This window comes from Anolis carolinensis, chromosome 2 (assembly GCF_035594765.1).
Source record: "Anolis carolinensis isolate JA03-04 chromosome 2, rAnoCar3.1.pri, whole genome shotgun sequence".
Lineage (NCBI taxonomy): Eukaryota > Metazoa > Chordata > Lepidosauria > Squamata > Dactyloidae > Anolis > Anolis carolinensis.
In genome coordinates, this window is record NC_085842.1 from 86,556,698 (window position 1) to 86,580,650 (window position 23,953).

Sequence of the window (23,953 nt, forward strand, 5' to 3'; positions counted from 1 at the left end):
GCATTCCCAGGTGCATCTGGGAGCAAACAGGAGAGTGGGTTGAAGTAGTTTTTCACCTGATCCAACTGACTTCTGCTTGTTATGATCTATTTCGAGATATGAGAGATGTTGGCTTTCCATTACACTGAAGACTGTGCTGCCATTTAGCTGGTAGGCTGCAACTCCTCCATGATGTTAGTTTAAATAGACAACACCCTCACTAAGGCATTGCGCCTGGAGAAAGACTCTAGGGAACATGGCCATTCTATTGAAGGGCCACTTTTGAGCAGCCAGCTACAACAGTCCTCATGAGAAATTACTCAGAACTCCTGCAGCTCCCAATTTGAGACGAGAGCCAGCAGTTCTCAGTGTAGCTAATATTAGAAATAGCAGCCTTCTTGCAAGACACAGTCTAGTTCCCATGGTCCTTGGCCATCTGATTTATGCCCTGGCCTGATGAGTACTTTTGTAACTTTGTAAGTGTGGCATGGTATCAGAAGATAGCACCATTGGTTTGTATTTTGTAGGAAATACCCTTTCTTCAAATGGTTTCTTTACTGTTGCATATTGGGGGTGAGGGGCATGACTCCACAGCTTCTTCCTTTTTCTTGGTAAAGCCTAAGTGGTATTATGCTGACCCATTAACTTTTATGTACAAGCAGTTTAGAAACTTCAGACTTGGCAGTGGAATGTGTTCTTGATTGCTGTTGTGTTTTCCGAGAGGGCATGGTGCATTCCTGAGGGACAGTCATTAAACTTTCAAAGTCCTGTTCATCAGGGAAGCAGCTTTTCTTTACTAATGGAATCCCAGGGTTGTTTTTTTCCCATTGAAAATATCCACCCTCCCCCCCCCCCCCACAAAAAAAAATAAGCTTCTTGAACTCTGAAAGTTTGTATCTTAAGTGCATCTGCTGGTAATGAGGCACTGGACTTCTGCAAAACAGCTGATGGTATTGTTTTTAGACAATGCCTTAAATCTGCTAGGGCTAAAGGAAATTCAGCAAATTTGTGTTGTGCTCTTTTCTCCAAACCTCTTGGTGTTGTTTTCATTTGTGGATTTCATTATTTTCACTTATGGATTTCATTATGTTTCTGGGGTGGGACAATGAAAGATGAGGTGATTGTGGAAAACTGGATGAGAAATCTGCACTGTCTTCTTCAAAGAGCTGAAGACCAATGATGAAAGATGCTTAGCTTAGTTCTACCATAAGGTCACTTTTGGCTTTCCACAAACAAATTAGATGTCACTGGCCTCCCTTCTGAAAGACATTTCCTAGCATTTTAAACCAGCAAATTTTCAAGAGTCTCCTGGGAAAATAAATGTAATGCTTTCAGCCCCAGGCTTGAAGAGCTTGCCCCAGCATTTCTCTTCTTCTTGCTATGCTGAATCAACATGGGCTTCCTTGCCTTAATATCCCCTCCACACACACTTTTTATTGCGGGTTGTGATGACACTATTAGGATGTATGTGAAATGCTAACCTGAACCCTAACAGGATGCAATTGATATGGGATACTTTTCAAGCAGTGTGCAGAGAGGGTGGAATGTGGTTGCAGACACATTTATGTTTTATTTATATTTGATTCTGCCTGTCTTTTAGATGAAAAACAAACAGTACTCTGCATATGAGTAAGATAGTTGGAAATGAAGTATGGCCTGTGGGAGAATCTCATTAATCGGATATTTCAATTTTACTTTTAATGATTTTGGACAGTGCTCTGAAATTATGTCTTTGTTGTTGTTACTTAGGAAGACCACCCCTTCCCCTTGCTTATTATTTGCCTTTAAAGATAAGATCTCATGGCACTGCATGTTTTTTGAAGGCTCTCTTAATAACTACAGGGGGGAAAACACAAGACTGGAATTTTGAAATGTTGTTTCCAACAATAGGGAATGTCTGGAAAACACTGAATGCCTCTCCTCACCTATGGTATGCTTGGGTTCTAATCTTTAAAATGTATCCTTTTCCCTCCATCCATTTACTGATATTGTTGAAAATGTGATTTTGGTGCTGAAATGTTTTTCCAGTTCTGCTGAAACACATACAAAATGAAATGTTGAATTGAAACAACTACTGGCTTTTATAATATACTAACTTGGGGACCTGGTGGTGCCCGGGTTATTAGAAGAGGGCATTGAGGTTTTTTGGATATTATGAGTGGGCCCATTGCTGCAGATCCATGGCCAATGGGGTTTGCAGTAGTTTCTGGAAGCGTTTGAAAGTACTGCAAATCCCACCATCCGTGGTCCATCCATCCCCACACCAGACCAGGGCGTAAAGTGTGCCACATAGCATCTGTGTGCCATGTTTGGTCGAGTTCCGGTTTTTATCAGTCATTGGTATGGGTTGTAGTGGTCTCAGCAAGTGAGTGAAGGTACTGTATATCCGTCATCCTTGGTCCATTGTCCCCCAAACCACAGGAGGATGTAAAGTGGGTCATGGGAAGTATGTGTGCCAAGTTTGGTCTTGATGTATCATTGGATAGAGTAACAGTAGTCTGTGGGAGACGAAGCGTTTGAAAGTACTGCAAATCCCACCATCTATGATCCATCCACCCCCACCCCACACCAGGGCATAAAGTGGGCCACAATACGTATGTGTGCCGAGTATGGTTGAGTTTCCTCATTCGTGGGCATTGCAGTGGTCTGTGGGAGGTGAATCGGGTAAAGGTACTGCAAATCCCATAATCCTTGGTCCATTCTCCCCCAAACTGCTGTAGTATGTAAAGTGTGTCATATGGGATATGTGTGCCAAGTGTGGTTTAATTCTGTCATTCCTTGCAGTCACAGTGGTCTCAGGAAGTGAGTGAAGGTACTGCAAATCCATCATGCATTGCCCATCCTTGCCCAAACTGCACCAGGATGTAAAGTGGATCATGGGGGTTCTGTTTGCCAAGTTTAGTCCAGTTCCATCACTGGTGGGCTGTGGTCAGTGGTCTGTGGGAGCCAAAGCAATAGAAAGTACTGCAAATCCCATTATCTGCAGTCCTCCCTCCCCCAAATGGCACCAGGGCATAAAGTGGGTCATGGAGGTTAAGTGTGCCAAGTTTGGGCCAGGTCTGCCGTTCCTGGTGGTTACAGTGGCCTGTGGAAGTGGCAGCCAATCAGAAAGCTGCCACATGCATACATACATAGAACACTGACTTTTATTATACAGTATATATAGATAATGAGAAGCAGGTTCAGACATGATAATACCACACATTAGAATTAGATTAATGAACCAAGAGAATTTTGGAGTTGCACTCTTTCTTTTCTTGCCACCTTGTGCCAGTCTGTGGTTCCTTCCTCCCTGTCCTTGTTTGGAAGGGAAGGGAAGAGAAGGAAACCTCTAATCTCAAAATTGCTTTCTACTCATTCATGAAAAGCCAATCACTTGGTGTTACATATCCATTGCATCTAATTGATCTACATATTGGATTCCTTTCCTGTAATGGCCCCACAATAGTCTTCCTGGTAGGACTGCCCCTAACCAAGAGCCCTACAATGAGGGGAGAATTATGTGGCTTGCCATACTGGAAAAAATGCAAAAAATAAACAGTTGCTCCCTCAATTGCCTCCAGAGAATATTGTTGTCCATTTTAAAACCATCCTCCATAAAAGAAACTGGGAAGGGGGGCCCTGAAATAATCCTCCTCCAAAATGTTGAAGAATTCACCAGTCATTTCCAGTTTTTAAAAGCATATTAGCTGCAGCCTGCCAGAAGTGTGATGTGGAAAATGGAGAAGTGGAAGCCTCCAAAGCATCCACAGTTGCTCACACCGGCTCAACAGGGCCATTTCTACCCAAAGAAAATAGAGACAGATAGTGTCCTTCTTGAGTCTTTGCATTGTTTGAGAAGATTAGCTCTTATATATCCAGTATGACTTTCTCAACAGCTTCCTCACTGAATACCTGGGAAAGGAGGTCTAAATGAACAAAATAGACAAAATTTCAATGTGTATTTCCCTCCTTTTTCTCACTCTTTGGCATAGCAAGCTTTACAAGAAGACAAAAGGCTAAAGCAGTAGTTCTCAACCTGTGAGTTCCCAGATGTTTTGACCTTCAACGCCCAATAATCCTAACAGCTGGTAAACTGGCTGGGATTTCTGAGAGCTGTAGGTCAAAACACCTGGGGACGTACAGGTTGAGAACCACTGGGCTAAAGTAACTGGCCTAGTGTCCTATATACAGGCACTCCCCAAGTTCGGAACAAGATAGGTTTTGTAGGTTTGTTGTTAAGTTGAATTTGTTTGTTAGTCAGAACAGGCACATGTTAAAGTGTGTATGTGTGTGTGTGTATATATATGTGTGTGTGTGCGCGCGCATGCATGCATGCTTTGTATAGCATAGGGAAAGGTTAACATCCCGGTGGTGTTTGTTTTGCTGCTTGTATTCCTGTTCAGAAGATTTCACTTCACTTTCTGTCCCTGTGATGATTGGATTTTGGAAAATTTGTCTTGTTGTGGAAACAAAGATTGATGATAAAGCTTCAGTGAAGACCCCCTTTCCCCATGATACCTCTTCCAGAAGTGAATTTCCCTTCTTAGGGGCAGATTTTTCTTACTTCTTGTTGTCTCACTCCCGTTCTTAACTATGAGTCATTTGTAAGTCAGATGTTTGTAACTCGAAGACTGCCTGTACTCAGGCTGGAATCCTATTGGTACATAGGATTGATGCAAAACGCAGGCAGACAATGGCAGCAGGAGGAAAAAAGGCTGCAGATGCAGCAGATGTAAAGACAGTGAGCCTTAGATGAAATAGTCTGCTTGGAACCAGAAGATTTTGCCTGCCTTCTCTCGCCAATAATATGTGATTCTGGAAAAAGTACGGTAGCAGCACAGTGTACCAACAGAATTCTGGCCATAGTGGCTAAACCCATGCAAATGAGAAGCCTCCAAGCAAGACAACATCATCCTCTCACTTCTTCTGCACCCGGGATACGATATTTTACTAATTGTTCTGCATGTACATTTTGGTATCCCGTACTGGAAGTTGTATCAGGTTGTAGATGAAAGGCAGTACATTGTTCAGCAAGCACAAAATACTTTCCCCCCATTCTACCAAGAAATCATTTAGTGGTGAAATACATCTCCCCACTTCCTGCTTCTCCAGTAGACATGGCTACACATTTGCTTTCCTATTCTGCCAATATCCCAAGAGATTTTATTTGACCAGGAATTGTCCGCATTGTCTTGATGACCAAAATGCATGACAGGCAAAAAATCTGCAGTCCAGAGAGTCTCCCAGAATCCATAAGAGAAGAGCTGTAAGTGCCTTTGTATTTCTTGATAGCTGATGGGTAAATGAAGTTTCTGGAGTTTATTATTGCTATTTATTAGTTTATTTTATTAAAATATTTCTAACTTGCCCTGTATCTGTAGCTCTCAGATCATAACATAATTAAGGTATACTAATAAGGTTTTATGTTCAGTTGTTTAATGGCAACATTAATAACCCAAAGCGAATAAATCAAAACTGCCCTAAAATATTTTATAAATAGCAACATGGCACCCAAATGACTTCAAGATTAACTAGCTATCTAGAGGTATGTGTGTTTGTGTGCATGCATACCTTCATCTTGTCTGTTGACTTACTACCATTAATTTCATAGAGGTTTCTTAGGTGAAGAATCCTCAGAGTGGTTTCACCAGTTCCTTCCTCTGAAATATAGCCAACAACACTTAGTATCAGTTGGCTGTCTTCTGTCCAAGTACTAACCAGTGCTGACCCCTCCAAGATCAGATAAGACACGTGTGTGAAACTCAAGATGTTGGACTACAAATTCTGTATTCCTCATTATTAGACATCATCACTAGAGCTGATGGGCGTTATGATGCAGTAGCATCTGGAAGTCTGCAGTTTGCTCTGTTTAGTCAGGAGAGTGGAGTGTGAATTTACATACAAGGCTTATGAATATGATATCTGACTTTAAAATGCCCTTTAAACTTTCCTCAGCCTCAGAGCCATGGGTACTGTTGGGTTGCAATTCCCACTATCTTCTGTCCACATGGCCACAGGGGAATTGTTGTTCAATAACATCTGGGAACCCAAAATCTAAAGAGCACTGATCACTATATACAAAGTATATAATTGGCCCTCTGTATCCACTGATTCTCTGTCCATGGATTCATCAGCCTTTTGAAGGCAACCCTAAGGCTGTTGTGGCTCTCCATGAAAATGAGACCCCTGCCAGAGGGCATTTAGGTAAAGAGACATCCTTGGGTAATTATGTAGAAACTTGAGAAATAGCCTTCTCCGTAGTTTCCATCCAGTGGGAAGCAGAAGAGAGAGATCTCTCCCCCCATCATACACCCCAGATCTTAATGCTTAGGTACTTTTGTGGAGATTGCATTTCTGCTGGTGAGCTGCAGTTCTGCTCAAAAAATATGTAAAAAGATAATATGGACATTAGTTCCCATCAAGACATTAGAGAATTAGAAGTCAGGCTTGCTGGAGAGGTCAAAAACAAAAAGGGCTCTTGGTTATTTTTGTTGCACAAGAGAGAAGTAAAGTAACTGAGTGGAAGCAATGGCAAAATGCTAATAGGGGACAGAGAAAAGGCAGAACTATTCAACATCTTTTTGCCTGTTTTCCCCCAAAAGGGAATTAGGACTCAATTTGGGAAAAATGGGGCAGATAATGAAGTAGGGGGATTTAACACAAAATTTGACAGATGAGTCAGGCCAGTGGCAGATAAATGGAGAGTATTTGTGTGAACTAATTGAAAAAAACATAAACAAATTCCTATGCACATTGCACATATCTTATTTATAGTGCAAAAAAAGGAAAGAAAGAACAATATAATATTTTAAATGAAGAACAATTTTAACCATAATAAACATAACAGTATTTCAGTGGAAGATCTCAGGGTCCATCCAATCCAACCCCCTTCTGCCATGTAGGAAAAGCACAATCAAAGCACCCCCAACAGATGGCCATCCAGCCTTTGCAATAATACTGTAATAGTAATAGGAGCAATCCCAGGGGCTATCTGTTGGCAAGGGAAAAAGGCTTTTGGGGATGAGGGATGCTGGGGGGCGGGAGCAGGAAAGCGGAGGGAAAGCTTGGATGAGGAGGAGGAAGGAGGAGGCAACCATGGAGCCCTCAAGATGCTTCACGGAGCCCCAAGGGCTCCACAGAGCACACTTTAAGAACCACTGGACTAGAGGGTATTCATATCAAATTTGCAGATGACGGCAAGTAATGAGGGGTTACGAATACTCCAGAGTACAGGATCAGAATCCAAAATAACATTAACAGCTTGGATAGCGGGGTCAAACTAACAAAATGAATTTCATCCGGGAGAAATGTAATATACTACACTTAGTCAGGTGGCACTTAGGCCATTGCAGTTCTGGTCTACATCAATAGGAGTATAGAGTTGAGATCAAGGGAAGTCAGAGTCCTACTTTATTCTGTGTTGGTCAGACCTCACCTGGAATACTGTGTCCAGTTCTGAGAATTGCAATTTAAGAAGAATATTGACAAACTAGGAGCCCCCGGTGGCACAGCGTATTAAACCGTTGAGCTTCTGAATTTGCTGATCAAAAGGTTGGCAGTTTAAATCCGGGGAGCAGGGTGAGCTCCTGCTGTTAGCCCCAGCTTTTGCCAACCTAGCAGTTTGAAAACATGCAAATATGAGTAGATCAATAGGTACTGCTCTGGCAGGAAGGTAACAGCGCTCCATTCAGTAATGCCAGCCACATAACCTTGAAGGTGTCTACAGACATCACCGGCTCTTCGGCTTAGAAATAGAGATGAACACCAACCCCCAGAGTCCAACATGACTAGACTTAATGTCAGGGGAAAACCTCTACCTTTATCTTATTGACTAACTGGAATGTGTCCATCTGAAAGGCAACCAACATGGTAAAAAGTCTGGAAGTCATGTCCTATGAGAAATGGCTTGGAGAGTTTCATATCTCTTGCCTGGGAAAGAGAAAGCTAAGAGATATCATGTTTGATTATTAGGGAGCATGTCCTATTGAAAACAGCAAACTTGTTTTCTGCCTCTCCAGAGATTAAGACAGAGCAATGGATTCAAACTTCAGGAAAAGAGATTCCAGCTAAAAATTAGAAGAACTTCCTGATGACAAGTGCTATTCAACAGTGAAATGCACTGCCTTGGAGTGTGGTAGAGACTCCATCTCTGTGGATTTTATACAGAGGTTGGATGAGTTGGATGGAACTGGGAGTATGTATTCCTGCGTGGCAAGGATTTGACATGATGGCCCATGCTCTATAATTCTGTGGGCTCCTAACTACCCATTGTGATCCCTTTTCTTTTTGTGGGGTACAACTTTGGTTGTGACATAGCCACTGGTCATCAGGAACAAACTTTTAGCAGAATATACTATTGCAATGGCTTTGAGAGTCCAGTGTAGTGGAGGGCACTATGACCTTGGTAAAAAAAAAATTAAATGCTTGGCAAATGCCGGAATAGAAGCAGCTAGTGCTACAGTCATATGCTTTCTCTTATCCCATTAAATGTCAGCATCAAGACTGCACAGAACTAATAATGGAAAGCGGGAGTAGGTTTTTGTGGAGGCAATTCAGAAAAAATGTAATATTTTGACAATGACGAGGATTGAGCAGGAAAAGTTCTTTCTATAATTTCTTCTTGAGTCCCTCTCATTCCTAGTCTTCCTCAGAGCTTGTGCTCCTCTGCATATGATGGCTGATAGAAGTTGCAGTCCAGCATTTGGAAAGTCACGATTTTTCTAGCCCTACTATAAATGTTAGGAGATCAAATTTAGTGTTGGTTTCTACATGACTATGAAAAATCTAGACCTATATAAAAACAACTATGACATTACATAGAATGCAAAGAAGTTTTAAAGCTATGGTCCCAGGTACAACTTTCTTTGCTGGGAAGATTATCTACAATTAAAATGAATGTTCTCCCTAAAATGGTGTTTCTTTTCCAAACAATATTTATTTATTTATTTTTATTTATTACAATATTTATATCCCGCCCTTCTCACCCAACAGGGGACTCAGGGCGGCTTACAATAAAACAGACATATAAAAACAGTACAATACACTATAAATCAGTTAAAAAATTAACTTACATATAACATTCATAAAATGCATTTATAAAATATACATTATTTTAATACCAATATTATTAAATGATACATGCTTCAAATAATGGAACGACGATATTAGCAAATTCATTTGGAAAGGCACAAAATCAAGAATTAAGATGAAATTATTGCAAGATACCAAAGACAGAGGGAGTATGTCTCCACTGAACTTTCAGCTACACTACAAAGCTGCAGCTCTAGTTTGGATAAAAAAATGGGTAACTCTAGATAATAAAAAACTACTGACAATAGAAGGACATGATTTAAGAAATGGATGTCACGAATACTTAATATATATAAAAAAATCAACTCTAATTTTAACAGCTACCCGTTAAGTAATATATTATACAGAGTATGGAAAAAGTACAAATCAAAATTCTACTTAAAATACCATTGTAGACATCTACTGTCGAAGCCTTCCATAGGACAGAGATGAGGATAGACCAATGCCCCACCTATAAACAGGTATTAATTGGGCAACAAAATGAAATTCATCTAAAAAATTCAAGCCAGCTACAACAAGAGAGCACGCAATTTTAATGGTTCCAATATAGACAACTACAAGATACCAGATGGATAAGAAGATAGGCATTGATTGGAAAGGCAATGAAATATATATATATATATATATATATATATATATATATATATATATATTCATTGCCTTTCCAATATATATTCCAGTCCAAGGAAAACCAAATTGCAGAAGTCTATAAAATATTATTAAAGAGAAATACATTTAATCAAAGATGGTATGATTCAGTGGTAAAGATTGTGGGCCATAATATCTATCTAGACAAATGGGAACAGATGTGGAAAACAATGATTAAATTGACAAGATGATGTATAGATGGTACATGATAATCTATACATCAAAGATGGAACAACATTTAAAAATGCTTGTTGGAAACGTCATCAAAAAGAAGGGATCTTTTACCATATGTGGTGGACATGTTCTGAAGCAAAAAAAAAAGGATTATAATCCATAAGAACATTGAAAACATCTTAAAAATAAAGTACCACTTGGGCCAGAAGCCTTTCTTCTGGGAATTAGATTTAACACTACTTGAAGGTTGCTGGTTCGAATCCGTGAGATGGGGTGAGTTCCCGTCTGTCAGTTCTAGTTTGCGGGGAGATGAGAGAAGCTTCCAAGCTAACATATCTGGGCATCCCCCTGGGCAACGTCTCTGTAGATGGCCAATTCTTTGACACCAGAAGTTACTTGCAGTATGTTCTCAAGTCGCTTCTGACATGATTAAAAATTTTTTTGACAAAAATAATAGTTTTTTTATTATGAAAAAGACAGCAGAGACAGGGTAGGAAGCATTAGTTAGGGCTTTCTATTTTCTGTTTCCCACTATACACCCACTATTCTATCCTTCTATTTTAGATTAGAAAAAAAATGTTTTCTTTTTTCCTTTTTCCTTTTTAACATTATAGAAACCTTTTTATATTTGATAACAGTGGAAAAAGATGAAGATGCAAGATATTAAAAATGCCCCTGTTCTGTATCCACTCTTGTACCCTTCCTTGTTCCTCATATATTTTTCAATAAAAATTATATGGAAAAAATATTCAGCATCACATTCAACATCAAAGCATGCCCTTGGGTGCACATAATGATGCCTAAGCAAAGAGAATTTTACCATTTCTTCTTCCAGCCATCCCTCCATAGCAGATCCCTTGGCTGAGGATTCTCTGATATGCAGAGTTAGTAGAAATAGCGTTAGAACCCTCATAGTATGATCTAAAGAAGCCCTGGAGATGCGTTGTGCTGTGTTTGGGCAGAAATTGGTTTGGTTTTATTTTTCTTGAAAGGATTCAACTGTGTTTCACTTTTTGCAGGAATATGAACTGATAAAGTGTGCAGGAACTGGTGTGTGTTCATTCCCCACCCTGCCCTAGTCATCAGCAGAGAACAACATGTTGATTGCACCCTCTATATTTTAAATCTCAATTATGAGAATTCATAGAGTGTGCTTGGTGGTGGCCTTCCTCCGGATATTAGCTTTCAGCATACTGCAAGATACTTTTTAAAGCTTTTGTGGCCAAGAGTATACAGGGAAATCCAGGAGTGATTTGATTGCTTATCCATTATGAGTGGGCTAGGACTAAATCTAGCCTGCCTATAGTCCCAAGCCAACTGCTCTGAGGTTTCCCAAATGGCTATGCTCCCTTCTTCATGACACTGTTGGTTTCTTAACTCTTTTATAGGTTCTTCATTCTAAAAGATTGAAATTCCTCTCCTAGTTACTGGCAGAAACAGCTTTTCAGGCATAACACGGTGGCATTTGGAATGCCTCTCCTTTGCCATTAGCCTCACACATTACTGGAGTGTGGTCCCTGAGAATTGCTCTGAAATTGATTTTGACCCTTGGGATGAAAGAAGCTCTTCTTTGTTTCTTTGGGAACATGTGGAGCTTACAGTGAAATAAGTAGGCCCATACATGGAAGTCTGATTTCTGAAAAAATCAGTGGCCGACAAGGCTACAACAACCCACAGAAATGTGTAAACAAAATTATATACAATACTAATTAAAATGACTGCACCTTATCAAACTGCTAATACTATTGTCCATCACCTTCACCTTAGGCAGAAAAGTTATGCTTACTGCCATTTTATCTATAGCCATCTAATCCTATTTTTGTTGACTTCAAGGGTGTCTCTGTACCATTTCATGTCCAGGTATTTCTTTCCATCATCACCATCATCATTGTTGGCTCTTTATAGCATGCTTAAAAGCAACAAAGTCTTACCATACACATACAATGACATTTTTATTGTGGGATCACAGTTGCCTTTTACACTAAACAGTGTATTCCGCTCCTTTCTTCGTACCTCCTGATCATAACCACCACATCAAATCTAAATTGTGGTACAATTTGGATTTATAAAGAGAGACATCTGTAACATTTAATAGGCTAGACTGCCTGCTACTTCAGAACTGAGCAGATTCATGTAGGATGAAATTGCATTTTGTGCATAGATTTTTTTTCCTGGCCATAGATGAAATGGAAGCCAGCTCTGTCCCATGCTGTAGTGAGACAAATACACTTTCTGACACAATAAATTTTTTCTCAAAAATAGGGATTTTTATTTAAGTGTAACTCAAGAGGACATCTAGCCCCAGGTTACAATTTCTCATTACATGTATTGGAGTACTACCAAAATAGCTTGGTTCTCCCAAGAAAATCTGTTCTTCTCAAGAAGAAAGAAGTCAGAGCTATTGTTCATATAAAACCTGCATTACATGATACATGCTGAACAATGCATGATAAGGTGCTTCGTATTACATGAAATGCATGAATAGGCTAATACATTCCTGAATGTGGATATTTACAGTTGTTTTGGTGCAAGGAGAAGGGGGGAGAGGAATGACAAGTTTGAATGGTTTAAATACTAGTTTGAATGGTTATGTTTCTAACATATGTTCTCATGTAATCCATTTTAATAAATGCATCTGCTTAAGGTTAAATATACATCAATTGCAATTAATATACCTAATTGTACATTCATTGTGCATAAATGTACTTAAATTTCATATTAACTGCATTTAATTGTACATTTAAAATCAATACCAATGCTATCACATTTTTAACTTTATATTCATACTCATCTGCTTTGGCCCCAAATTTACTTCTGTTGTAGTGGCAGCATGGAGATTATTTTGCATTTCTCAAAAATATAATTTTCTGCATTACATTTTTGAAAGATATTGAAAAATGTCCAAAAACATTGAAGTCCCAAGCTAGAAGAAATTTATCTTAGTTGTACTGCTATCTGATTGCCAATGGAAAATGCAATCTTGAAAAAGCATGCTTCTTAAAAGAGAAACTCAGAACTCTGTTCTTTTAAGGAGCGGTTCAATGTGTCCAGTGAAATACAGTATTCTGTAAAGCTAGTTCAAGCAAAAGATTAACACTGCCACTTACATGATTGACTGGATATCAATATCCACCAGGGTGTGAGGTGGTTACCTGGAACAGGACTTTTGGCTTCTGTAGAGAGGATATTGCTTCCGTATTTAACTATGCTGTGAGTTATAATTATGCTGTGAGTTATTATTAACAGCCTGGAAGTTGGAAAGAATGGACTCAGGAATTTATTTTCCAAATCAGTTATTACACTATGTAACAGTTTTTGTTCCTGGGTTATAAACATCATTTCCTAATTGGTTCTATCATAAAAAGCATGGGAAAAGTTTATTAAACTGCAAAAACTTTGTTTTTGTGGGACATCTTGCAACACATTTTGCTATAGGGTTGTTGTGTGTTTTTCGGGCTGTATGGCCATGTTCCAGAAGTATTCTCTCCAGGAGACAATCCTTCTGGAACATGGCCATACAGCCCAAAAAACACACGACAACTCTGATTCCAGCCATGAAAGCCTTCAACAACTCATTTTGCTATTGTTTTTCAATGAATGTCTCATACAGTCTCAACCACTTCATAATGGTTTGTGGCAGCCACAAAATGAAGTTTCTGGAGTATAACAACTACTTTCAAAGTAAGTAATGCACAAATAAACAGGAAATAATACTTTCAAACCAGGAACAGAAACATTTCAAATTTTGTGACATAGTGTTATGAAAGCATTTCTGGAAATGAAATCATAAGGTTTTTTTAAATAGAAAATGTTTATTCTCTGAGGGTTAAAACTATGTCACAAACTTGTATTCCACAGCAGTTTTCAAAAGCAACGTACCTTTTGCTACAATCATATTGTCTCTATTATTGAGTGGGTTGCAGTCATCTAGGATGTATAAAGAGTGTTTACTCTCTTCTCTGATAAGGACATTATTTCTCTTGTGCATAGTAAATAGTTTATGAAACAGTCAGATTGGAATAAAAAAATCACTCTCCTTTATGGGAGAAAGCTCAATAAATTATCCTTCATCCAAGGAGCATTTTTTAAACTGTGCATGTTTTGATGAAGGAATTCTTTATAAATATGCCTTGTTTTTTCTCTCACTCCTTTATTCCTGCATTCTTTCTGGGAGTTGCTTGCTACCCATTTGCTGGTGAATGTGCTCTTGCCTCGTAGGATGTGAAGGGAAGGTCAGAAAAGGCTGAACTGCTGGATTCAGTGTCCAACTTAAGCTGCAGAAATGTAGGGCTTTTAGCATCTGGAAAGTCTTCACTGACCGCCAGCTTGACCTTGCCATTCTGTCTCTCCTTGATGGGCTCCAGGAAAACAACATGCTTGTTTGCACTGATCTTGCGATTGAGGGGTGGTGGGGTGGTGCTGAGAATGGATGACTGGGCACTGCAGTCTTGAGGAGGTTTTACAGACTTCTTGCAGCACTTTGAACAGTAACATGGCGTGATGTACAAATATAACAGAACCAGGACCAAGCTCACAACACATCCCAGGAGAGTGGTGAGACCAGTATTGAAGGACTCCACTGGCTTGGGATACTGGACGGTGACGTTCACTTTATGTGTCCTGTTGATCTTTCGGTCCTCACTGATAGCTATGCATACATAAACTCCAGAATGCAAAGTTTTGGCATTTATTATCTTTAAGCTTCCATTTTTGAAAAGCTGATGTGTCTTATCAGTGTGCTTCAAATACATGAATAATTCGTAACGGGGAGAGAACCACTGGTAGGTGGTGGTATTGTCCTCATGGAATCCTGTGTTGCAGTCTATTATCAAGGAATCTCCCACTTTGCAGTTCACTTCTGGAATAGCTGCTTTCCTCTGATTCTCAGAACAATGATCAAAATACTCATTGTATTTGAAAGTTTTGAGTAATGACCGTGGCTCATGAGCATAGATTTTGCAAGTATGTTCCTCTATGAAATCTTTCACAGAACTGAAACCATGGTGCTTCCATTCCTGGAACATCTGATGGACAGAACAGTCACATTTCACAGGATTATTGTGAAGATATAAGCCATTTTTAACGTACCTTGGCAAGGACCTTATTATTTCAACAGGAATGGTGCTCAGGTTGTTTGTGGACAGATCAAGAGTCCTCAAATAAGGATGTTCAAGTCTTTGAATGAATTCAAATGGAAATTTGGTTAGCCTGTTCCAACTCAGATAGACCTTTCTTAAACTAGTTAGCTTGACAAAGGCATTTTCATCAACTTGTATGATCTTGTTATTGTACAGCAAGAGTTCTTTCAGGTTCACAAGGCCTTCAAAGTAATATCCTTCCACAATGTGCAGGCAGTTGGAGGACATGTCCAAGTGTGCAAGGTCAGTGGCATGGTAGAACACTTTTCGTGAGATGTTGTTGATCTTATTGTGGCTGATCCGTAGGGTTTGGAGGCGTGGTAAGGCAGACAGCCAGTTACCGTTAATCCAAGCAATGTTGTTGTGGCTGAGATCTAGAGTAGTAGTTGTGGGAGGCAGTGTGACTGGAACCTGTTCAAGGCTCTGGTTTGCACAACTCAAGAGATCAGCAGTGCAGATGCAACCATCAGGACAGTTTGCTAGAACATATAATTTGTTTAAGTTGCTAAGCTGAATGCACAGTTCAAAGAATAGCAGCTTCCCAAGGAATTTCCAAATAGGTATAGCCAATGTCAGCACATTCATTGTGTAACAGTTCACTTTGTGTTGCCAGCAGCATGGAACAACGCTGTCAGAAGTAAAATCCACACAATATTATCCTGCTACCAAACACTTTCATCTGAGTAGGTAACATTAGAAAGAATAACTCAAATTAGATGGTGCCTTCAGATCAAATCTTCTTTTTTATTCCTGAGCTCAGCTCAGGGTGCATTGGTATCAGTGTGGTGTACTTACAGTTGTATTGTTGCTCAGGATGTGCTGCTTTTAGGCGTTGTACAAACTTGCAAGAAGTCCAAGTGTGGTTGTTATTCAAATTGTTTTAAAGAAAATCCATCCATGTAAATCTTGACCTCTACTTCATAAGCCTTTGAGAGATTTGTAAGGTTCTCTCCAAATAATCTAATATTTCATCCTTTTTGGGCTCCTTGGTGGACAGAGGCATTATATCCATTTGCTGCTTAGATGACTTTAGTCCTTAAAGCCCAGAGTTTCTATAAATGGATCCCCATCTTGACGTTAAGCAATTCCTCTACAAGAGGGTCAGGTAGAAGTGTGTCCCTTCTCCTCTGTAATCCCAAATGGAAATGGTAAAGAAGGCAGCTCTTACCCTTGTTATCTTAATTTCTGGGTTATCCTGAAGAGCATCATTCCTTCTGGCTGCCTGTATCGTGTTTCAGCTGTCCTCAGTGTATGCAAACACTTTCTACCTCTTTTCCTATTTACAAGCTGTCTGTGAAGACTTACAGAAGGGTAAGTCCTGTGGGCAAAGAGCAACGCTATTGGCTTGTGTTAAGAGGGAGTGAGGATAGAAGGGGAGGAGAAAAGAGAACCAATGTGAAGGGCTTGTTTTTTGAATGGCTTGTTGTTTCTTTCTGATGCCATGTGGGGGCAGAACAGTCCTTCCAAGTGTTTCTGGGATTTGCCATATCAGAGTAGCACAGGAAACTGCAGTAATTGGAGCCAGCGGAATAGTTACAAGGAGAAGCAAGAAGAAAGGAAGGGAGAGCCTCAGTAAACGTAAGGAAGGAAGATAATGATCTTGTTGAGCAGTCCTGACTATTTTGTTTTCCCAATTGCTTCAGTGTGGAGCTGATAAGGCTTCTCGGGTTAAATATTTCTTCATTGCTGTGCTCAACTAGCATGGATCACAATTTCACTGTAGTGAAATATGCAGAACTTAGACTACAGTTCTGTTATATCCACAGGGTAGGATATAAGACTCTAATTCCCGGTTGGCCATGGAGCCCCACTGGGCAACCTTGGGCATATCACACACTCTCAGTCCCGGAAAAACCTATGAGGAGTTTTCCTTATGGTCTCCATAAGTCAGAAATAACTTTAAGGCACACACCAACATAAAGATGTCAATGTAACCCCTTGAACCATAAAGATGATGATGATAATAATAATAATAATAATAATAATAATAATAATAATAATAGCAAAGGAGAGTCTTGTATGAGCTTTTGATTAATGACCTAGTCACATAGCATTCTTAATTTACACATGGAGAAAGCTGGAGCAGACATTGTTCATACATTCTGTGAGTAATTTGGGGGCAGATACAAAATGCTTCATTATTTGACAATCCATGATAGCCTCTTTCCACAAGCAAGGCAAATTGAGGTTTCTTTGATGTTTAGGACTCCGGGCTTCTACTTTCACTGTGATATGTAATTTGAGGTTTTCCTTCTTTTGAAGTTAATGAGTAACTCCCTTGGCACTGTTTCAAACTTTCCCACCGAGGCTCTTACCAGGAAAGGGCCTGTTGAGAGAAGACTCCTAGCTGGAGGCAATTACATCCTTTCTGTTGCTATGCTGAATTTTCACTACACTTGTGATATGTTTCTTCAGTCTTTCCCCCTTTGCTGCTGTCTTAATTTCAGTAAACTGAAATAGCAGTAAGATACAGCCTCATTATTCCAGCCATGTTCTTCTGTACTAGACTGATACATAGAGTTGAAAGGGCAGAAAGAGCTAGCTACAACCATTGTCTTTTTTTCATTGTTCAGTACATACTGCAACTGGCCCATCACACGTAGTTATTTAGACACTTTATGATTTCCCTTACTTACATTTGCGTATAAGATATTTATTTAGCATTTTCCCACTATGTGCTTCCTATTCATGTCTATCATCACCCCTTCCTCTTAGTAGTTGTACCTTGACCTTCACTATGAATATGTCCACATATTACCAGAGGCCTACTGAGGTTATTGCACTGGGGAAAGATCTAGCTCAGTATGTTAAAACAAAGGGAGGCAGAGCTGCTGAGGATTTACCTACTAATTTTGACCCTGTAGAAACCTATTCTTGCTCTGCGAGGTCGACATAAAGTATGAACGTCGGCACATGCAATTAATTTACCCTCTGCTTAGTGCTTAAGGAGGTATGAATGTTGACCAGGCATGTCAGGAGAGTAAGGGTTGAGACAGAAAGAGCAGGGGCTGGAGTGTAATTTCCAGTCTACTGTGTTTTAAAGAAGTACAAACCAAGTAGTTGATTTCCATTAGGACAACAAATGACTAATTTGGCTGCTGCAGCTGATGAATGAGATGGGCACTTAACCCTCTATTTTCAATTTGCAGAGAAAGTGATCTGGAATAGAGATTTGTCCGATGTTTTCTTATGTGCTGGTTCTTCTAAATGTACCAGCACATAAGAAAACATCGGACAAATCTGTATTCCAGTTCACTTTCTCTGCAAGTGGAAAATGTAGTACAAGTTCCTCTACAGTTCCTTTTAGCTGAGTTGCTCTGTTTTTCCTTTTATTTTCCTCTTTCTCTTGCAGAGATGAGATCCACTTAAATAGCATGATTTTGCCTCTTGTATTAGACAACTCATGCTCTGTTGTAAAGTTACTCCAACCCCAGAGTCTATGCCTAATATTTACAGACAGTGAAAAACTTCCAATTCAGTAAAAGACATAACGTGAATGATTTTGTTGTTTTCGTTAACTGCCATCATGTTGACTTCAATGTGAATGAGAGACCTCCAAGTCACCCTGGCATCAACAGTTTTGCTCAGACCTTGTAGACTCAGGACCATAGCATTTGTATTGAGTCTTTTTGTCTATAATATGGCCTTCTTTTTTGGTATTTTTACTGTGATTTTAATTGGTCTTTATCTCAATCCATTATTCCATCTTATTTGAAGGCTTCCATCATTGTTTTGTTAGCAAATAAGTTCCCTATTGATAATTTTAGGGACTACAGATCAGTGGCACTCACTTCAAACATCATAAAGTGCCTTGAAAAACTGGCCTGTAGACATATCATTTCTTGCCTTCCATGTAAATTTGATAAACATCAATTTGCATATGAAACTAACAGAGCTATGGAGGACACTATAGCCATCTCTCTCCACACTGCACTGACTCATCTGGGGCCAGAACTATGTTAGGGTGTTTTTTGCAGACTTTATTTCTGCATTTAACATAATTCTTCCACATAGATTGTTGTCTAAACTTATGGATCTTTGACTCCCATATTCAATCTGGTTTTGAATTATGAGCTCCATGTCTGGACGTTCCCAGAGGGTTAGTCTAGGTCAGGGGTCCCCAATCTACGGCCCACGGGCCACATGCGGCCCATCAAAGCCATTTATCTGGCCCCCATGGCGGCAGCTCCCTCCTTCTCTGTCGAGGAAGGCACATACAGCACGAAGGAGGAGGGAAAGGAGCTCGCCTTTCCCGCCTCCTCATTTGCGCTGCACGCGCCTTTCCCGCCTCCTCCCTTGCCCAGTGTATGCCTTCCAAAACTTTGCTTCTGTTTATATTGGTATTTTTATTATTATTTAATTAATAATTAATTATTAATAGGTACTTTGCTAGTGCTTTTGGTGCACAAAGGCAGAAGGAGGTTGGACTAAATGGCCCAAGGGATCTCTTCCAACCATTATTATTATTATTATTATTATTATTATTATTATTATTATTACTTATTATTATTTTATTATGACACGGCAAACAAAATAGTTATGCTGGATTTCGTTTCATAATATCACAAGTCGAACACTTCCCAAGTGTCTAGGACTGTGTGATGTATTTTCGGATGATGCACGCAGATTTATTTTATTTACAACATTTATACCCCGCCCTTCTCACCCTAGGGGACTCAGGGCGGCTTACAAAAATTGGCAAAATTTAATGCCCAAAATGCATTAAACCTAGGTTGGCTTGTCACATCTTTTTGCTTTTTTTGGTTTGGCCTTACGCTTATTTTTTTTCTTTTTTTCAAATCTGAGTTCTGTTTGAAGAATTCTCGAAATTCTTAACATGTTACGTTAATGTTCACTTTCAACCTTTACAACACTATTACTCAGCTTGCTTCTGTCCTTGGTAGTTATGTCCTTAACCCAAAAATTCTTACAATACCCACTAAACATAGGAATGGAAATAGTGCAAATTACAACTTTCTTCATTTCACTGCTTTCTGATGTTTGAAAGCCTTCACGCATCTCTGACTGGTGTTCTGCTTCTTAAAAACAGTCCTCACCCTTATTTGTTGCAAAACATAGTTAAAATAGAAGCAGTTCTTGTCAACCTCAATATGGAATGCTGTAACAAATGTCAACCTGTCCCTTTCACATATTTCTAAACAGTAACGTTTGTTTTTGGTTTTTTATGCAATTCTCCAACATCATCCCAAATCTGTGAGACACTGACACATCTTGTCAGTGTCTCATAGATTTCCTCTCTTGGTTTTCTGTTGCTGGCTGGGGACTCATTGTCCAAAATAAGATGGACTCATCTTCCATAGAATTTGTCCTATCTTCTTTTCTTTTCTTTTTTAAATGGAATGCTTTCAATACCATGTAATTCTGTGGAGCTTCGATTAAGATTGAACAAGATTTTAAAGCATTAACTATCAGGAGATGGATGGACAAGTGGCAATTTAGTCCTTGGATATGAAGGGCATGCAGCTTACCTTGAATACTCAGCTCGCCTTTTTCTGATCCTCTCATAATCTACTAGCTCTAGGTGGCAACATTTATCCAGAACTAGTCTTCATGATTTTCCCTCTCTCTGCTGACTATCAAGATTGAATCTCCTGAATGTTGATGCTTCTTGAAATGGCAGGAAGGTATGAGATTGTAATGGTGACACGCCACACCTCCAGTATTAACCTGAAGAGATTCTTGGAGATCAGTGTCAATTCTTTAATTCCAGATCAGACCTGGAAGGCTAGCCGTTCTGTAAGTAGAGCTCAATAACTGGTGATTCCATGAAATCTGAAGGATTGCCAATTCAGGTATGTTTAACTTGGTGAAAAGAAGGCTGAGAAGGGACCTGATAGCCATGTTTAAAAAATTGAAAGGATGTCACATTGGGGAGGGGGCAGGCTTGTTTCCTTCTGCTCTAAAGACCAGAACACAGAGCAATTGATTGAAATTGCAGGAAAAACTTCCTGATGATAAGAACTGTTTGCAGGAAAAACTTCCTGATGATAAGAACTGTGGAATATGCTGCCTTAAGGTGTGATGGAGTCTCCTTCTCTGGAGGTCTTTAAGCTGAGGCTGGTCATCTGTCAGGGATGCTTTGATCACATGTTCCTGCATAAAAGGGGGTTAGCCTGGATGGCCCTTAGCATCTCTTCCAATTGTATGATTCTGTGATTCTAGTCTGGCTGTACCGCATCACACTTTGTGAGGATTCAGGCAATTGGCTATATTTCCTTTCTAAAAATGGTCCTACTTGGAAAGGTTGCATGTTGGGGGGAAAGGCTGGCACGCCAATCATCTCCCTGACATAGTCATTTTCTATTTATAGAAATAGATTCCATAATGTGAGTCCCCAAATGCACTTTTGAACTGATACTTTTATGACAATTTTACCACTTCAGTGAAAGCTAGACATCTGTGTGGTGCGCTGAATAGGAAAAGTAATTGAATTAATTTCAATTAGTTTTTGCTATCAGGAAGAGATCTGCAGATTGTAATTCCATTAGACCTAACATGCTTGAATTGAACTTTCCTCTTAAAATTTTTCAAGCTACACAGAGCCTCTAAGTGACAGCAAATGGAGAAAATAGCACAAAATCTATTAGCAAAGCACTGCAGCTCCATTAAAACAAAAATGGTTTGTGAAATGTTATATTTGATGCTTCAGTAGGAAGAGTCAAGTTCAACACAAAATATCTTGCTCACTAATGTAGTGAGTCGTGGCCTCTAACACCAGGCAAATGTGTTTTGGAGCCCTTATTAGCATTATGCCCAAATGTTAACAACTGTCCAATGCTTTGATAAGGTTCATTTAGACCAGTGACCCAGTTGGATCCTTTTTGCATTCGCTTGGCAGTTCAGAACTGGGAAAATATAAGAATGCTGATAATAGACTATTCAAGTGGATTTCGTACACCCCTGGAGTCATACCTGAAGAGGGCTATTGTACTTTCTGTTTGGCATCTTCCACACAGCTAAATAAAATCCACATTTTCTGCTTTGAACTGGGTTATATGGCAGTGTGGACTCAGATAATGATATTCAAAGCAGATATTGTGGGATTTTCTGCCTTGATATTCTGGGTTATATGACTGTGTGGAAGGGCCCTTTGTCACTTATTTTTCTTCTTTGTTTCTATATTTCATTCTTGCACAGGGCTGAATGGATAGTGCATTTAGTTCTTTATGTTATTAGGTTGCTTACCTTCTGAGTATGGGAACATATAGCTTTGTAATGATGAGGCATCTCTTACCATTCTTTCTCATGCTTAGGGATCATTTAACACTGGGTGAGCACACATCTCAGCTGCCTTTGGGTTAACTGGGAGTGAAATAGGATTGGTTCAACTTTTGGGTTTGCATTGGGGGTAACTTCTGATTTAGGAAATAAGATAATGGTACATACACTTCCAACCCCATAATTTAAAAATAGATGAGCTATAGCTATAGTTGATGTGACTCCCCTTTTATATGTTTCTTGGTACCTGGTGAGACCTGATGGTGTAATAACTCTTGGAAATGGTTACCTGTTAAGACAATGTTTCCTTACCATGTTTTAGCTCTGGATGGAAACAGTAGGAGGAAGAAGTCAAACGCTTTTCATAATCTGTTCTAATCAAGTATTATTAATATGCAAGTCTGAGCACTAACTATGGGTAAATGAAATGCTGTGTAATTTATTCCTAAATGTTTAAAAATCAATAATATAACAAATTATTTAGTAGCTTAAATACTGAACCATTGAATGGTTTTGATAACTGGTGTTCACTTTTTAGGTGGGATTAATTATGAGAGCCAAAAATTCATAATATAGGTGTGCCCATCAGTCAGGGGGGGCGGGTTCTGTAGTAGGCCCTGGATTGTGACAAGGACTTTAATTTCTGTTTCATTATCTGTTCACTCCCATTAGGGACAAGGTCAGTTTTTTATTGCATTGGTTTTCAGATATTTTCAGGTCTATTCTAATACTTCCTGTGCAAGTGATAGAATGACCAGGTCAAAAGAATTACAGAAACATGGCATTTGCTCTACATGAGCTGGTAGTTGACTATTAATGGACATGTCAGAGGTGCAGCCCTGTTTTTTAACTCCTTTACTTCTTGATTGTTTGATGGATTTTGTAAATGTAGTCAGATCTGGTAGACTTTCTTCATATAGTTTTCATATAGTTGCATTATCTCCCATCCATTTTGATGTGTAGCTTGCAGGAAGTGAGCCAGAGAGAAAGGGTTTGTTTCTATTGCATAGCCTGAAGCCCTTCAGAACTAATTTCTAATTATTTGCCTCTTCTGAATAGTCTCTTCATTTTTTAAATAAATGTAAATAACTTAATATGTCCCTATTGTTATCCAGATTCTAGACTAGGAGACTTGGTTACTCTGTACACAGGAGGACTCGACAATTTAAATCAGGGGAGGATACTCAGTTCTCCAGGTGCAACCCGCAATTCCTGCTCTCTGTGTGGACCCATCTCTTCCTCACACTTCTGGCTGTGGCAAATAACAGTCTTATTTCTCTCTCAGTGCAAAAAATAAACACCTTCTGGTCCTCTCTACTGGACCTACCTTTTTTTCAGTCTCTTTTTGCTACCAGAGTGACACCTGACCTATGCAACTCTGCAGAAATTGTGCGTTTCCTGTTCAGTTTAAGTAGCAGGAAACGTTCCTTAGTGGGATGCTACAGTTGTAGCAGAGCCCACTCTTTTCTCACTCTCCTCATCCTAGTTTGCCCTGGGAGCATAAAGAAGATTGGGAATAGGTGGGGCATTCTTTTTATGCACATCAAAAGGTGGGAAATACAATTAAACCTGTAGAATGTGGCATGCAAATGTGAACAGAAAATACTACTCAGACTGGTATATCAATTGATATGTTATTTAAATTGTGTAAGGACACATTTAAAGGTGATAGTGGCAGGATCTAACAGGTTGTGTTAATGCCT

At 39.4% G+C, this 23,953-nt stretch overlaps 2 protein-coding genes across 2 annotated transcripts in view; one reads left to right on the forward strand and one right to left on the reverse strand.

Moving 5' to 3' along the window:
- The window catches only part of rnf123 (ring finger protein 123), a 148,991-nt gene that overhangs the window by 107,185 nt on the left and 17,853 nt on the right, over positions 1-23,953 (forward strand). The window lies entirely within an intron of this gene.
- amigo3 (adhesion molecule with Ig like domain 3) lies at positions 11,807-16,327 on the reverse strand. Its single transcript, XM_008105014.3, is given in 2 exon segments — positions 11,807-15,606; positions 15,608-16,327. Coding segments are annotated over 2 exon segments (1,575 nt in total). The 5' UTR covers positions 15,631-16,327; the 3' UTR covers positions 11,807-14,054.